Source organism: Crassostrea angulata, chromosome 2 (assembly GCF_025612915.1).
Source record: "Crassostrea angulata isolate pt1a10 chromosome 2, ASM2561291v2, whole genome shotgun sequence".
Classification (NCBI taxonomy): Eukaryota; Metazoa; Mollusca; class Bivalvia; order Ostreida; family Ostreidae; genus Magallana; species Magallana angulata.
Genome location: NC_069112.1, coordinates 16,653,346 through 16,672,633, shown reverse-complemented (window position 1 = coordinate 16,672,633; position 19,288 = coordinate 16,653,346). Strand labels below are relative to the sequence as shown.

At 33.9% G+C, this 19,288-nt stretch overlaps 1 protein-coding gene across 1 annotated transcript in view; it reads left to right on the top strand.

Moving 5' to 3' along the window:
* Positions 1-18,042, top strand: part of LOC128171076 (uncharacterized) — a 31,137-nt gene extending 13,095 nt beyond the window's left edge. The window contains exons 11-14 of the mRNA XM_052836831.1: positions 174-467; positions 3,334-3,380; positions 16,091-16,535; positions 16,799-18,042. Of these exons, the coding sequence (XP_052692791.1) occupies positions 174-467; positions 3,334-3,380; positions 16,091-16,535; positions 16,799-17,961 (1,949 nt within the window). The 3' untranslated portion in view covers positions 17,962-18,042. The remainder of the gene's footprint in view (positions 1-173; positions 468-3,333; positions 3,381-16,090; positions 16,536-16,798) is intronic.
* Positions 18,043-19,288: the final 1,246 nt, after the last annotated feature.

Sequence of the window (19,288 nt, the reverse complement as noted above, 5' to 3'; positions counted from 1 at the left end):
AAATCTTTAATGTCCCACAATAAATAATAAGGTTATTTTTCACCTTAAATGTTTTACCATCACTTATTTATATTCAATTCAGACAAGATGTAAGAACGTACAGTTCCATATAATTAATAGAACTAAATGTTTTTTATTAAATATGTATAACCATGTATTGAAATTTTTTTTAGAAAATGGGTGTACGAATGTACAATTTCATATACAAGGGGATTTAACTGCCTACACTAAAGAGCAAATAAAACACATTGTTGAAGTTGTTGCTGATATACTGGATTGTGATATAGAGGAAATTCTAGTTAATGGCGTGCGACCTTCAGCAAGTTTTTTCCTGGTTCTCTCAGTAAAAGAAGCTTACATTTGGAAGTTAAAACACATGAATGAGCACAATCATATCAGACTGATGAAACTGAACATTGACTTTATAATTGTTGACAAAACGACAATAAAACTCAAAAGGCAAAAAGGTAAGCTAAATTATCTAAAATAATTTTTATATCTAACTTTATGATTAGCTGCTAGATAAATATATATATTTTTATCACATGTTTGTTTGAATATTCAGTAAATGTCATCCTTTGTAACAATCTATATTGATTTTAATCCCTTACTCTTGGAAATGAAATAACGTTTGGACCTTTTAAATCTTCTGTGGTCGTATTTCATCAATGCATAAACCAAAGGGTGGGACCCCCTATTCTTACACCAACAACACTGAAGATAATATGTGTTGTGAATTAGTCATTCTTTATAACAATATGAAACAAAAAGTTAAGCGATTAATTGCCCAAGGTAACCGGTACAATTAAAAAGGAAACGACTCTCATTTGCTGCTTATTGAAAACATAGAAGGCGTTGTCGATTTCTCAATTTTATGATTGACTTTAATACATATTTGAAGCAACAGTCTGATCATTTTTTATGAGCAGCATTACCCTTTTTTTTAAATAAATCATGATCAAATGTCTTAAGGACTCAATACGATAATATGATGATGAGGTTATCGCCATGAAAACGTCTAGTTTTGTGATGGTATATGAATTTAACCAGCCCGTAATGTATTAAGTATCCAAACGTAATACAATATGTAGGCGATAGGGACCTTCACTTGTGTTATAGTGTATTTTTTTTTTGTACAAATTTTGTCTTTTGTACATATACGATTATATTTATAATTTAAGATTATATTACAAATTTAACACCTCATAACCGAAAAATTATTTTCTCTTCATATAAACGTTTGAACACAAACTTACAACATGCTTATGATGACCATGGGAGCCTTTACCATTGTAAAATATATGGCCACAGCGTCAGTGGGATAAGGCGAAGCTCTAGTGGTCATATACTGTAAACTTTAAATTTATTTTTTCAACCAAATGCAAACTAAATAAAACTATGCAAACAATTCGGCTCTCGCGATTTTACATTCTCACGATTTGATGCAAACCGGTTGAATCGCGGAATTAATTGGGTACTCACGTAAAATAAAGAATCTACAGTAGTAATATTCATTGTTTCTTTGAAAATGTTTTTCTCTAGAACAAAACATCAAACAATCAATCTAAGAAAATTGTCGGGACTCTATCAAGATTATGATTTTATGGACCAAGGTTCCAGGGTTTTGGTATAAGGACGGGACTTAAATGATCATGTAGTGATTACGCATATATATGTATTTATTCTGTGATAATCATCTTACCAACAAGCAGTCAAATTAAGTAATTATCAAAATGATGAAGGTAGCCCCTATCAAAATAATTGTGATATTTATGGCCATGGGATTCGAAACTCTGGTGTTGGGTAAAATTGGTCATATATTGAATCTATACTACTATACAAGTTTAGCTTTTTAAAAAAGCTTACCGTCTTAAGAGCAAACTCTTAACAGCAATAAGATAATAAAGACAATTTAATTATTTTTTTTTATATAAATGTTGCCTTCTTCTCCATGCAATAGCGTGCCGAACTTTTTAAAAAATATGTGCCTTTTAAGCGTGCGTGCTTAAAATTGAAAATTATTTACAGCGTGTTATTTATTTGAAATAGACTGTAGTAGGTAAAAAGAGATCTTAGGAAGGGTTGTATCACTGTAGTTAAATCAAAATTAATACAACTGCATTCAGTATCATTCACTTTTTACTGATATTAGTTTCACCGTATCTAATATACAAACTTGTTTACTGATATTAGCCATATCGTATCAAATCATTGGTATTTGTATAATCAAAACAAAAAGAAAAGAACAGATTATTTCAAGAGATGTTACAGAATACTGCTTTCAACAAGTTAACAGAAAAATGAAAGCCTGAATTTCACTAAGAGCCATTTTTATTGTTCTTTCGTTTTCTCACTTTTTAAGATTTGAAATCTACGAAAATTGTTACGTCGTACGTAAAATCGACCATCAGAAAATTATCTCCCTTGTGCCGAACAGTATATCACTTTCTTTTGAGTTTTTTGCAAAGTTAATAGAAAATTCACGAAAATTTGCTTTATATCGTATTCTGTTTATCAAAGAAAATAAAGACGATAACTCTAGCTCAGTGCATTTATAATAAGAAAAATTCCGATAGTTCCGAATGTCAACATGATGTGTAAATATTGAAGCGAGTAAGAAACGTTGGTGAAAATGTGTTAAATTCTTCATTAATATGAATCAAATTTTTAGATGAAAGCTATTTACAGCATTAAAATGGTTTGTTATGAATAATTTGACTGTCATTTTTAATGCAGCTTTATAAAATATCTCCAAAATCGTTTTGCTACATTACGGGTACATGGGAAGCCTTTAACTGTAGTGAAGGCCTCAAGGAAGTGATTGGCTTTAATATAGTGAATGGGTAGTGTCCTCATAACGGTTAACTGTTTAACGTGTAACATCTAACAGCTAACAGACAATCAAAACCACATTGTGAAGATAGGAATGGGGACTAATTACAAAATCTCAAGACTTGTGGGCCATGTGTGTTCCCCCGAGGGAGGTATCAATGGTCACACGGTTAATATTCTTTTGCCATAAACATTTAAATTGTCTAATAACGGTCATTGAGCAACCAAACTTAGTGAATCACAAGGATGTGTAAGTTTCTAACAATCATAGATCAAATACTAGGAATTTGTAAATAACATTCAATGAATTTAATTTAAATAATTGATAAAAATATGTCATATTAGCCCCATGATATATTCCTCTATTTATCTTACCACTGCCAGTCTGTATAATGAACAAGGCTGCATCATTCTTAGGTGACCGTTAATGCCCTTAGGGGATCTTGCTCGTGAAGTAATATGATGTTTTTTTCAATAAATTTAAAATATAAATGTTTTCAGAAGCCGATAAAGATTGGGAGTTTCCGGGAAAAGTATGCGATTACCAGGTATGTGAATTAAACCAACGAATGTTACTTTATTACACGTTATAGACATACATTTTTAAAGATGTGTTATCTTGTTGGAATGAAGGGGTGTTCAAAGTAAATTCTATGTTTAACGTCATATGCTCGTCTAAGTTTAGAGGAAATCATAGTTAAAAACCCCTTTATTTCCAATTATATCTTTATTATATTCTATTGTATACATGTAGTTAATAGCGTACTACGTTTGTATTAATGTAAATGAATAAAGATCACTTGTTTTAAAAATGTAACGTTAAACGTAGAATTACATATAGGCAGCTTAAGTATGAATACTGGGAAATAAGGCTGTCAGAAATATTGATCATTAAAGTATAAGAGATATGTCTATATCAAAATATTTTTTTAATGGAAACAGTCTTTGAATAAAGATCCACACTCTTCTATTCAACAGTACCTTGTAAAAGTAGATATGATGATTTTGCTTGGAAATCTATGTCTGAACATATTTCAGTTAATTGAATTTAAATCATAAGCAAAATCAAAACAGCTTAATGTTAGTTGATTTGAAAAAAACTTTATGGTTATTTCAAATTTGTTTTGTTTTTTTAAATAATAAAATAAACTAGACACGATCTCGTTGCGAGCAACGAGGAGGTCATCCGTCCGATTTTTAGAAGAGGAAATGACCTTGCCTTTTATCTTCATCAACGAAACATATCAAGAAATGCAGATGTGATCTTAAAGAGCGATGGATGAAGGATTATAGACCCCGTTGGATTCCTAATTTGAAGGACCAGCCCCATTTTATATCATATTAAATAAGAGATCTTTTGACCTAATAACAGGTCTAATGACCTGTAATAAAAAGAAACCAAAGAAAAAAAAGAGGGTCTTCCTTTGTAAACGGAAGACCCTAATAACAATAAGAATAGAAGGGTGTTCCGCTGAAGACGGAAGACCCTAATAATAAAAAACTGTTTTTGTCTAAATCTTAATTGAAGAGTGTTTTTCGACTTGTACTACAGTCTTACAACCCTTTTATGTTGAATATTTTAGTTAGAAAAAGAAACAAAAAGGAGAGAAAGTAATAGAGAGAAAGAGCAAATCTTGGCTCCGGCGAGATTCGAATACACAACCTTTGCAGGTATCTCAAAACATGGCTGACGCGAAATAATTCCCGAATTTGTCTTTGAATTTGGGGCGTTTTCGCCCGGAAGAGGAGCTGAGTTTTTGTATGAAATGAAAAACAACGTGTAAGATGTCTGACTATTCAGGTTTGGTAACAGTGCGATGTCATTTGAAATATTGATGCGTGTTTGTGTCTGGAGGGGGTTGAAAAGACCCAAGCTTGATTTTCGTCTTAAATAAATCGAAAATAGAATTTTGAGGTGTGGATCTCGGATGCGGTTAACAACAATTAGGGGAAGTCCTAAAACAATGACTGATGCATTTTACCCATGTATTTCAGAGTTGAGATTTTTTTTCGTGTCGTTTTCTATTATGTTTGACTGCTTGATTTGATTGATAAAATCTTTATAAATGTAGAAATAACGAAATCAGTAACACGTAAATTTATTCGGTAAAAATTTGATGACAGTAATTTCCACAGTTCTAACATTCATAAGTAGTTCACACGCTATCGTAGATACAGACAAAATAGAAAACAAGAAATATACATGCAACAGAAATATAACGCGGCTGCTTACATCCCTTGTACTGTGTAAATTTTACGTCTCCGTACAGGCTATACTCGCCGTTTGATCTCAGGAATTTCTTCTTAATTGTTCAATCCGCTGCATATTTGGCAGACAATAAGAATGGGGTCCAAGGTTTTTTTCTACAGTCATGTCAAGCACGCCAATCGAAACTCAAATGCCCAAAAATTTATAACTCTCTTAAAAATGAACGAATATGTCTGGTCATTAGTACAGTAATCTAGAATTGAATTAGGTTGAAAATAAAGGCTCAAGATGAAAGATCCAGTAAAATAAGGCCAGAAAAACTAAATGATTTGTGAATAGGAAGGGGGGGGGGGGGGGTCGGTGCGTGTACAGTGTGTATATTTAATTTCCACGTATAGGCAACAAGCGCCGTTTAATCTCAGGAATTTCGTCTTAATTGTTCAATCCGCTGCATATTTGACAGACAATAAGAATGGGGTCAGAGGTTCATTTTCACGAATTTTCATTAGGATTGAGTGAAGGGCTTGGGTGTCAGAATTTTTTTTTTACAGTACATGTCAAACACAACAACTAAAACTCAAATGCCAAAAGCTTCATAACTCTGTTAATAATGAACGAATTGGTCTGGTAATTAGTACAGTAATCTAGAATGGTAATTAGTTGAAATTAAAGGTCGAAGATCAAAGATCAAGTAAAATCGGGCCCTAAAAACTAAATGATTTTATGAATTTGGAGGGGGGAGGGGGGAGGTCGGTGACTTCTATATTAAACGTAGAAAATTAAATTCTAAATATCACATATTGCAATATGTGGTATTAAATAAAATACACATGTTTAAAACAATGTATAAGCGTTGTTTGAAAGATGTAACTATTGATTTTTTTTTTTACATCTGTTTATTTTTAGGCTCAAACACTCATAAACGGGTGGTCAGTTTTCAAATCTTGTCGCAGTCACCCGTTCGTTTGTATAGTTACGAGTATAAACTTCGGAGGTTTTTCTTAATCCCAGACAGGCAACAGATTTGTATCAGTATATAGACATGCACAAAAAAAGGAAAAAGTACACCATCATTAATAAAAATGACTTTTTAGCGTTGATTTCCAATCAGTAGGAAGACAATCATTAAACAATGAATTTCAAATTATTTGAATCCATAGACATTATCCCGTAACTTGAAATAAATACATGTATAATTTTTTGACGCCAATGTACATTTAGCCTCTATCCAATTTACTGCATGTTACCTGTACTTAGTTCTTATGTACTTTAGAAAGAGAGAGAGAGAGAGAGAGAGAGAGAGAGAGAGAGAGAGAGAGAGAGAGAGAGAGAGAGAGAGAGAGATTTTTTCTAGTTTTTTATAGTGTTTAGGGAATCAGTATATCAGCAACGTATGTCAATAAACGCATGCATACATGCAAGCGTGTATCTATATATGTAAACATATACTAATCAGTCCTCCTTTTAAAGCCATGTAGAATAACGTTGGTGCATTGCTAAATGTTGTGTGCATACAGTCATTGAGATGGCGGCATTTCTTTGATGCCGGCAAAGCGACCCAGTGAACTCTAATGCGGTCGTACTGCAGGGGCGCTTCGGCGGCATATCTTTGATGGCGGCGATGCGAACTGCTGACAAAAACGAGCTCTATATTTGTACTAAAAAAGCTGTTATTATTTTTATTTATGATAAAAATAAAACGGAAAACAATAAAAACCATCATTTTAAAGGTAAAATCGTTAAACAAAACAAAATTAGGGAAGAAAAGATGATCGGCACTCGGGGATGGAACCCGGGTCGCCTGGGCACAAGTCCAACACTCTAACGACTGAGCTACGCGGACTCTCACTTCAAAACTTTTGAACTCAAAATCTCAGGAATGCCTGGATCGATTTTAACACGAATTTCATATTCTGAAGTGTTTTAAGCGTCTCTATCGAATAAAAACATAAAAAAAATTCAAATCTAAAAATTTGAAAATTAAGGTTTTTCATTTCCTTCCGGTGACAACCGGAAGTGACGGCGGACGTTCGGATATGCGAAGGGCACTGCGGCCGTTCACTCTCTACCTTCACTGAAAATTTGAAGTTTCTATCGTAAATACTTTTTGAGAAAAATCGTGAACAAGCAAAAACGTAAAATCTTTTATATCTCGGTACCGGAAGTGACGATCAAAAAAAGCCCGTGTACTTTTCTTACAAATTTTGTCATGAATAAGATCTGAAAATTTCATGAAAATTGGCTGAAGCATTTTTGAGAAAACGTGACAGAAAAAAAAAAACAACTAGACACGATCTCGTTGCGAGCAACGAGGAGGTCTTCCGTCCGCTGAAGACGGAAGACCCTAATAATAAAACACTGTTTTTGTCTAAATCTTAATTAAAGAGTGTTTTTCAACTTGTTTTACAGTCAAACACCCTTTTATGTTGAATATTTTAGTTAGAAAATTAGACAAAAAGGAGAGAAAGAAATAGAGAGAAAGAACAAATCTTGGCTCTGGCGAGATTAGAACACACAGCCTTTGCAGGTGTCTCAAAACATTGCTGACGCGAAATAATTCCCATTTTAGTAAGAAAATTAGACAAAAAGGAGAGAAAGAAATAGAGAGAAAGAACAAATCTTGGCTCTGGCGAGATTAGAACACACAGCCTTTGCAGGTGTCTCAAAACATTGCTGACGCGAAATAATTCCCGAATTTGTCTTTGAATTTTGGGAGTTTCCGCCCGGGAGAGGAGTTGAGTTTTTGTATGAGATGAAAAACAACGTGTAAGATGTCTGACTATTCAGGTTTGGTAACAGTGCGAGGTCATTTGAAATATTGATGCGTGTTTGTGTCTGGAGGGGGGGGGGGGTGAAAAGACCCGAGCTTGATTTTTCGTCTTAAATAAATCGAAAATAGAATTTTTAGGTGTGGATCTCGGATTCGGTTAACAACAATTAGGGGAAGTCCTAAAACAATGACTGATGCATTTTACCCATGTATTTCAGTGTTGAGAACGTTTTTTCGTGTCGTTTACTATTATGCTTGACTGTTTTATTTCAGCAGGATTGATAACATCTTTATAAATGTAGAAATAACGAAATCAGTAACACGTAAATTTATTCGGTAAAAATTTGATGACAGTAATTTCCACAGTTCTAACATTCATAAGTAGTTCACACGCTATCGTAGATACAGATTAAACGGAAAACAAGAAATATACACGCAACAGAAATATTACGCGGCAGCTTACATGTACTGTGTAAATTTTAAGTCCCCGTACAGGCTATACTCGCCGTTTGATCTCAGGAATTTCTTCTTAATTGTTCAATCTGCTGCATATTTGGCAGACAATAAGAATGGGGTCCGAGGTACATTTACACAAAATTTCATTCGGATTGAGTAAGGGGCTCGGGAGTTAGAATTTTTTCTACAGTACATGTCAAGCACGCCAATCGAAACTCGAATTATTTGAATCCATAGACATTATCCCGTAACTTGATATAAAATATGTATAGTTTTTGGACGCCAATGTACATTTAGCTTCTTTCCAATTTACTCCACGTTACCTGTACTAGTTCTTATTCAAATGCTAAAACATTTGTACTTGAGAGAGAGAGAGAGAGAGAGAGAGAGAGAGAGAGAGAGAGAGAGAGAGATTACATAGCGTTTTATAATGTTCAGGAAATCAATATATAAGCAACCTTTGTCAATAAACGCATGTATACATGCATGTGTGTATCTATATATGGGATTAAATACGAAGCAGTCCTCCTTTTTAAGCCGAGTAGAATAACTTGGTTGCATTGCTAAATGTTGTGTGCATACAGTCATTGAGTTGGCGGCATTTCTTTGATGCCGGCAAAGCGACCAAGCGAACTCTAATGCGGGCGAACTGCACTTCGGCGGCATGTCTTTGATGTCGGCGATGCGACGAGCGTCGTAATATAGAGAGCTGCTGACAGAAAAGAGCTCTATATTTGTACTAAAAAAAGCCGCTATCTTTTTTTATTTATGACAAAAATAAAACTGAAAATATTCAAATCCATCATTTTAAAGATAAACCCATTCATCAAAACACAAATGAGAGAGAATAAAGATTCGGCACTCAGGGACTGAACCCGGGTCGCCTGGGCACAAGTCCACCACTCTAACGACTGAGCTACGCGGACCCTCGCTTCAGAACTTTGGAGTCCAAAATCTCAAGAATGCGTGGATTGATTTTAATACGAATTTCATATTCTGAAGTTTTGAGAGCGTCTCTATCGAATGAAAAACTAAAAAAAATTCAAATCCAAAAAATTAAAAAATTTAGGTTTTTCATTTCCTTCCGGTGACGACCGGAAGTGACGGCGGACGTTCGGATATGCGAAGGGCACTGCGGCCGTTCACTCTCTACCTTCTCTGAAAATTTGAAAGTCCTCTCTTGAATACTTTTTGAGAAAAATTGTGAACAAGCAAAAACATAAAATCTTTAATATCTCGGTACCGGAAGTGACGACCAAAAAAATCTCGTGTAATTTTCTTACAAATTTTGTCATGAGTAAGATCTGAAAGTTTCACGAAAATCGGCTGAAGCGTTTTTGAGAAAACGTGACAGAAAAAAAAAATAATAATAATAATAATAATAGAGGAAAAGAAACAAAGCAAAAACAATAAGGTCTTCCGTTGGAAACGGAAGACCTTAATAAAAATAATAGTGAAAAAGAAACAAAGCAATAACAATAAGGTCTTCCGTTGGAAACGGAAGACCTTAAATATATCCAAAATGAGAACTTAAAATCAAGAAAGGATCATATGTACAAATCAAATAATTGTGTATTAACTGAAATCAGCCTCTGAACGCATTTTGACAGAACAATGTCTCTCACAAATTAAATGATTATTATTATTTTCAATACAACAAAACATTTTTAGCAAATGCCTTTTGATAAAACGAAATAAAGAATTTCATTGTACAACAGCAAACCAGACTTTAAAAAAAACAAGAGGCCCAGGGGCCACATCGCTCACCTGAGCAACAATTGACTTAATTCTGATCAAATTAGTATTACAGTATCAAAATATCTTGACAACTAAGTAAAGAAGATCTTGCTAAAAAAAAAAAAATTGAAAATCTGCCAATTTTTATCCACCTCTTTTTTTTGGTAAATACCAAGCCCCTTTTGTTGTCGTACCTGTAAGAAGATTTTTCTCTATTCCTATATACCCCCCCCCCCCCTCATTTCGTTGCCCCACTTTTCTCTAGGGAATCATGGTTTCATCAAACTTATATCTGCATAATCCGTGCTTTTACACAAAGTACTGAGTTTTGGACCGAAAACTTTCCCATAAAATATTTAAAGATTTTTCTCTATATATTCCTATGTAAAAATTCATCCCCAATTATGGCCTCACCCTACAACTGGACTATTATTTAAACAAACTTGAATCTATACGATCTGTGGATGCTTCCACTCAAATTTGGGCTTTCCTGGCCTAATAGTTTTGAGAAGAAGATTTTTAAAGATTTTTTTTTTATATATAATAAATTATCCCCCATTGCAGCCCCGCCCTACCCCGAGGGACGATGATTTGAATGAAATTGAATAACAATTATCTGAGGATGCTTCCACTCAAATTTGAGCTTTCCTGGCCTAATAATTTTTGAGAAGAAGATTTTTAAAGATTTTCTCTATATATTCCTATGTAAAACTTGATCCCTCAATTGTGGTCCCATCCTACCCCCGGGGACAATGATTTGAACAAACTTGAATTTACACTACCTGAAGATGCTTCCATTTTAATTTGAGCTTTTCTGGCCTAATAGTTTTTGAGAAGAAGATTTTTATAGATTTTCTCTATATATACCTAATTATCATGAAAATATTCCTTACAATAATGACTTGTATCATATATGGATGATATATAACAGATAGCTGACATCATTCTTTATCACTTATTAAATTGGCCACATATTACAATCCTTTGAGAGAAGGGGAGACGTGTTCTATTGTAAGAAAAAAAAAAAAACCAATACCCATTAGTTATAAATTACGGTCAGCGGCTTTCCTCCAGTGATTATTGTGGCCATTTATACTCGGCTTTTTAGTTCTTAAGGAGAGGGGAGGGTATGTGGGTTACAATGTAATTGAATTACACGAAGTTACAGAACATATACAACTTGAACAGAATAACATTTCTTTAAATATGAAATGTGTACATTAAATATTCAAACACTTCAGGATAAGTTTGTATGTGTAGGGGAGCCATCAGATCAGTCATTACATTATTTACACGGGCGCTTGCTTGTGCCTGTAGTTAAGTTTCCTTCTATAATCATAAACACGGCATGGTTATTTTTGTAATTTGGTGGTTAACATTTATGACAGGAGCAAGTGTCTGCGATAATCAACATTGTACAATTAAATGTTTACTTAATTGTAAGATGCAAAAGATTTTCTATAACATGTCGCCATATCTTGTATGTGTTATCCTTATAGAACAGCGGATTCATATGGTTATTTTTTCAGTTTCAATTGATATACGTTAATGTTTTAATAACTCATAAATGCATGAATTTATCAACGACAAGTGTTGGTTTTTAGTTTTACATATTTTGATTTCCAATAAAAGAAGATTCTTCTGTTTGGTATAATCATAAACGTTACACACAAGAGGTTCTGTCCCATTCACATTGCATAATAAGGATACCTCATTGTAAAAAAAACCCAATTCAAATTTCAACTAGAGAAAACCTTGTTTGAGTTTCTTTTTATTCAAATATCGTTAGGCATATCAAAATTCTTCATTTCTTTAAATGCATGACATGAATCGGATTATTAAATATCCGCAATGACACATTTAATCTAGGGTTTTCTTCCAAGTTAAAAAATTGTCTTCGTTGACTGGTATTCAGATCTACGAAACGTGCATAATTGAAAATACACTAATTAAAAGAACCCTTTAGTTGGCTGCGAGGGTAGAGATGATGTCACAGGCCTTCTAATTGTATATACAACGCACGTAATAGTCATTTTACGGCCCTGCGTCCGTCAGAATATTAATTTGTCCTTTGCTTGTACGTAGCTATAACGATGTTTGATATTTTTAAGAAATACATTTTTAAATAATTCTTATCGGGTTGCAAAATCCTTGCCTGTCAACAGAGTTATGTAACATGTTTACATAACTATATTAATTTATTTTGCATATCGACACATTCAGTAAAAAATAAATTGCACTGAAAAGGTATTGAATCTTTGCTACTGTATACAAAATGTTGACGACAGAATGTTATACTATGTACAAAAACTGAGTAGAATCTGATACAGATGTAATCAACACAATTCAATTAATTCAGTTTATTTACTGAAACCATTAACATGGTACATGAGGCACAATGCAAGCCTCACATATACAATTATATACATAAGTCAGAGACAACATAAATACAATCTAAGTAATATATAATTATATTCATTATTCAAGGTAATATAAGTAAGATCCATTTCAATACTATATATGATATATATTAACAAAATGGTGGAGAATGGACAGGGTCATATATTTTTTGAATGATTTCATAACGTCTTTTCATTACATACGCGGGTAAGTTAAGGCAACTCCGAGTTTAATGACCGTCAAATTTATGATCAATTTAAAAACTGTTTATTTTTACGAAAACAGTGCGGAATATTTATACCAAGTGAATGTGTTCACCAAGATGTTATTTTTCTACTTCGGAACAGACTCGATCTTTGAAGCTGCCATGCCATGGTATCTCGTGACAGTTAAAAATAGATCACGTTTTTACCTTATCAAAAATTCAAAAAGTGTAACACTACCCCGAAGTTCATTTGAATGTTTGCTACATTAATTCGATTGGCAAGTAGTTCATATTTATTAGTATTACTGCTAGAATCCTACTGTTAATCGCATAAAATAAATATTGTCAATATTTATCTGAAACCCTCTCAACTTCTATAATTTCATTGAAAATAGAATTAAAACAACGAAGCACAGGATTCTAGCAGCACTTTTCAAGTAGTTTAGGTCATATACCGTTGATATTTACCAAAGTCATCTTTCATAATATCCGGGGTAGTGTTACACTTTTGCCTTTTTTTGTACACACTGACAGAAGAAAGGCTGGTCAAGCAATATAAATGTCGATCTGCTTACCTTATAACACTCGCTGATTAAACAAAATATCCATGCCTTTATTATCCTGATTATATCCTAACTGACACTCATCTAAATCTTAGGTATCTGTATTTAATAAGTCTTATTTCGGCATTGTTTACACTGCATTCCGATGATTTGTCTCCCGACATGATCCTCTCTATTAAACATGCTTGTGACGTCATCAATGATATTTATACGTAATACAGAGAAATCGAAGATATATTCAGTTAGAAAAGTTTGTAGTGATATTTTATGCCTGTAGTTTTTATAATCTAAACCAGAGATAAAGTTAAAATCGACATGTTTCTGGGTTAAATATGACATCATGCTGCTTATTGTGACGTCATATCAATTTGATGAATTTGATCGCTGAGAGTTGCCTTATCATACCCGCGTATGTTAACATTTACACAATTTTACAACAACAATTCGTCAAAAACTAACATATTGCCTCTAAAGCAAATTGAACTTGTCTCCATCACATAAGCCACAGTTAAATGGTTACCATACGTGTTTTACATTTACCCCCCCCCCCTCCCCCATTATTCTACAGCAAATACTAAAGAATTTTTTTATGCCAATGTAAAGGGGGAGGGGGACATTGATCATAAGCTTTCCTACCCCACGCACCATATAAAACCAATTATACATTTAGATTTGGGTTTTTCAGGTTAAAGGATTTTCCAGTTTTTCTTTCGTTTCTTTTATTTCAAAAAGTAAAATACGTTGACCAAAAATATAGTGTTGAATGTCTTAGGTTCTAAAATGGAAACAAATTAACTGCACGCTGAATGTGACAGAACAAGCTTAGGGTTACAACTACCTGTACATGTGTTTAATTGTTGCAGACTTAGGTATGACCTCTTGCACTGAATACACATATAGCTACATTGGTGACAGTCAATGTATTGGCACAACTGTGCATACAAATAGTCCATTTAAATCCTTTGTAGCAAGATTTCATGTTACGGCGGATTATCATGTTGTAATTTATTAATAATACAGAATAGCTCGTTGTAAAATAACGGAACACAATCTTATGGCAGCTTTAGAAAAAAACATTTAGCGAGCTAACAAAGACAAGTCCTTTTTTAAAATGAAAAAAATTGTGTCTGTATTGAAAAAGTCTGAAAATAAAATTAAAAGTAGGGAATTTCACACAGTTTTGGAAAAGGTGTACATCAAACAATTTTAGTTTTTTCTTCCGATGATAATTCAATTTTGACACTTGCTTTTAAACTGTAAATCCTCTTTTCCGACATGTGTTAGCATTCTGATTTAAAATGTCCCACGCAGCATTGTTAAGGCGTCCCGATGCTAAAATACGGCTGGAAAACGATATTATTTGATTCATGGCAAAAATAATTTTACCAGGAGTATTTCTTTAAATCTATGTTATATTCATTGACATCGATGTTAAACATTATATTTGATGCATTTTTGTGACGTCATATGTACTTCGTAATCACGTGACAGGCGAATCCTAATATTGCAAATGATCTAGTTAAAACGCATCGGCGCAGGTGATTAATGACATTAAATCATACATATTTTTAAGAAAAATCCTTTGTTTAGTCATAAACTTTGAAGTTCTTGCTTGGGAAAGAAATAGATATTTCGTTTATAGAAGATATTGTTGAAACATTCCACAAAATCATCAAAATAATGCACATTTTTACTAATCAAAAGCGATTTACAAAAAATTTGGGTAAATCCGCAGGTTTCCGCAGCACGATTCAAGTCGGTATTTATATTCTCTACCAATTTTACGTAAAATATTTTAAAATTGTGTTGATCTTTCACCTGCGCCAAGCTGGTTTTACATGCATTAAAATTTCTTCATTCAGTTGTTTACACGTAGCAGGGAGAGTCTCCAAACCACTAGTTTATAAATAGTCTTTTACTTAAAACGAAGCTTTAAAACTGCCGATTATTTGATACTGGTTTTTAATATGAATGAATTCTGTACGTCTAGAATTAACTGCAGCATCTATATAAAGGAAACATGCGGTATTATACTGGTTTGATATAATTCACTTTTAACGTTAAGATACATTCCCTGAGAACTATCGACAGGAATGCAGATCGTGACGTCAAAGTTAATTATGACGTCATATCGTATGAAGTACAGACAAGTGACTTTCTACACATCGCATCGGGAAGCCTTAACATGCCCTCGCAGTAGATGTAAATATACACTTTCCAAGTATAGGAACTTTTTTGGTTGATGGCACTACTCTGTTGTCCTACCGATTCTAAAAATAATTAGAGGGAGATACCAAATGTATGAAATCTGCATAAAAATACAGCTATTTATTATCAATTTTTGACATTTTAAAAATGGATGGGTACCCTTTCGAATAAGTGACAAAATTGTTGTGTTAAATGCTGAATACATCTTTACGAGCTAATTTAGCTCGTTAAGACGTATACCCCCTCAAAGTTTAAAATGGAATTATCATTTAGAGCTGTATAATAATTGTTTTTGCATATATGTATAATTCAGAGATCAATATAACAGTGTAAAGCATAAAACACCCCTCCTTACACCCCCCCCCCCCCCCGCAAAAAAAAAGAACACGAAACAGAAGAAGATAACTCCTCTCCTCCCCCAACACAAGCAAGTAATTCAATCCCGGCATCGAGAATTTTTTCAGTTATCACTCTTCAGAGAATAAGAATTGATCCGAATAAATTAAGATTGGGAATAGAATTTATTCACATTTTCATTCATTCATCACAATTTTCCGAGTTTTTTAGGCTTTAGATACCAGTTAACACATCTGTTTTGCGTAAATATAGATGATAAACATTATACATATGGAATTTACAATGTACTTTTTGATTACCCTTACAAACGCGAATAGAAACATTAACTTTATATTCTTAATTTTTTTTCAAAGAGAGTAAAACCAGGATTTTCGGAAATCTTTGGCGAAAATATTGAAGTCGATCTTGACCCTGCAGGAAATCCCGTCAAAGCAAAATGGAACTTTTCAAACTCGTGCGGTTTGGCCTTTTCTGGTTCCCCGTTGGGTGACAAGCGGAAGTACGAAATCATCTTTAGCGGAAGTGGGCACGCAAGAATCGGACTGACGCAGAACGACCCCGACCACATTCGAGACATCCAAGAGGCCGTGAGGAAAAATCAGATTTTGTTTGTTTCAGATGTTCGCTATCACAAACGACAATGTGTTGTGGATATTATGAAAAAGGTCGGGGTCGGTGGATCCAAGTTTGTGACCAAATACAAGGACGACAACCCACAAATAAAGGCTCTTTTATCTTCAAACGACGTCTGGGCAGTTATTTATCTCAAGTTTGGAAATATTACTGCGGAAATTAAAGGTAATTTTATTCAAATCTTACAATTACTTTTTTTTAAAGTTACCCCCCCCCCCCCCCAAAAAAAAATACAAAACAAAAGGTATTTACACATTTACAGTATCAATGTATCATTGAAAAAATCATATTATTTTTAAAAATCAAGTATCCCAAAACAAACATTAATTTTACATTTGAATACCGGGTATGTTTTCTTTAAATACAAACAAAATGATTTCTCTCACATTCTGAAATCTGATTATATTCTTATCTTTTATTGGCTAAAGACAAGGACAGTGGAGCAAGTTTAAAGTTTCATAAAAAGCGTGACAGGAACATCAAACCTACGGACTTCATGATTTCTTTAAGGTCACCTATCCCTTTCGCTTACGCATGTGCAGAAAAGGGCATCAGTAGGGGTCAAGACATTCGCTTCCGAGTGGAACACATTAAAAACTTGGAAAAGAAACCAATCTCATTTCATCTGGGCATTGGAATTTCGGAAAAAAAGTTAAAGTCTGGTTCATCATTAGACATTGCTCCTTTTTTATTTAAAAAGTTAGAGAAGGATGAATGTTTGGGCGAGTTCTTCGTGTGTATTTCCAAAAGAGGAAAGTTCCATTTATTCAGAGGGGATTTGTGTATATATAGCAAAGCGCTACCCCCAGAATTGAACCTTGAATTACCACTGTACGTATGCTTTGAGATTTTTCGTGTGCAGATTGAGTTGATGGACACCTCTTACTGTGAGCATTCGGAGGCAGTAGAGAATCCCGGAGAGGAGCCAAAACCAACAGAAAATGTTTCTCCCGAAACGACGGATTCTTCCTACGTAATTTTGAAAATGTTCAACACAACACGGATTGTCGACGAAGACATAAAATCAAGGAAAATGACACCAGAAGTCCGAAAGTTTTCTGACGACTTAACAGAATATGTCAAGCATATTTCTCTAGATCGGTCAAATGCGGAATACCTCACACCAATTAGCACAAGACTAGCCGAAGGAGAGGGAAAACCTACCTTAACTATTAACGATTTATTGAAGAAGTTGGAAGGGATCGAAAAAACAATTGTGGAACAACACTTGGAGAGACAGCAAGACTATAAGAAAATATTAGAGGCCATTAAGGTTAATCGTGAGAAAATTGCGGAAAAAAGAGTTGATAGCGGAGTCTTCACAAACCATCTCCAAAATACTTGTGCCGATTTCATAGCCAATGTAGATGCCTTTCCACTGTGTGACCATTTATTGGAAATAGGAATTTTCCACCAAATTCAATTTGAAACCATTTTGAATGAGTATAAGCTAAGTCGACAAGACGCCAACCGGTCTTTGTTTAGGATTTTAGTAAAGAAAGAGTACACGCCCGAACAGCTCCGAAGTATATGGAAGGCATTTAGTGTAACAAAACAGGACTCTTTACTTCCAAAACTCGATCCATCGTAACATATTGAACAATCTTATTACAGAAATTTCTTTGTTGTTTGCTTTTTTGTGTATGAAATGCGAATAAATACAATCAACTAGTAGATATCTTATTATCTGGTGATGAAAGACAATATGATTAATTTTCTGTCTTTTTTTTTAGTTCACATTATGTTGAAAAAAAAAATAAACTCATCACGACGTGTCAAAACACGTTACCTAACGGACACTGTTTTTAACGGTCAAAATAATACGTACTCTCACACCATAATACCGCTGTATCGCCAGCTGCAATAGTTGAATTACGAATCTGACAAGATATTGCTAACAGGTATATATATATATATATACGTGTATAAAATAAATGGTGACTGTCTAGAAATATAAGCTATATTTGGGCGAGGGTAAGAAAACGTGACCTCTTCACGTTTTCGACCCAAGCTCAAATATCCATTATATTTCAAGACAATCGTGTATTTTGTTTATCCTGCAACAAAATATCACATTTTGCGCCTCAAATGAGCTTTGCCGTTACAATGCATTTGAACGTCGGTCAAATGCACGAGGCTATATTTGGGCATTGACCGAATATAGCTTTGGTTTATTGGGTTACCTTTATTCTGTCAATGCAAGGGGTAGTTGTAGGATAAAACATCGGGCAAGTTAAAATTTATTCACACGAGGTACAATACCATTTGATCATTTACATCTTTTAATTGTATTAATGACTACAAACACTGTCTGGTATATATAATTTAGACTTCAACACACGTCTTTTGATAACCAAAAATGTTGCAGATTATATTTTGAAAATCATTAGCTATTTGTATCTACAGTAAAGAGCAATCACACATTTGTCCAATGGAAAGGTATCATTCCAGCCCAAATCAAGATGAAAAAGATTCTTCTTTCACTAAAAATGAAAATTATATAAGTTGAACGTGACATCGCAAATGCACCATGTTATTACTTTAAAAAAAAGGAAAAGTAAAAAAGATAATATTGATTTCAATGACTGTTCAATGTGACCGCTTTATGATATTAACTTCAACTTCCTGTTCACTGCCTCCATTGTTTGGCTTCCTTTACCTTTTAAAGTAGAAATATACGTTGAAAGCGGCAATTAACAGCAACAACGTCTTGTATACAGGTTTTTTTTGCCCCGTGTAATTTTCGCCTCTCTAAATTTGCCAAAAAATTCGCCCCATCTTGAATTCGCCCAGACACAGTTGTGTTCAAAGAGAGATATTATGAGACATTGAAGTTCACCCAGTCTTAAATTCGCCCGCTGACAACGAGGGCGAAAGGGGCGAAAATAGAACGAGGGCAACTATTTCACTGTTTACAG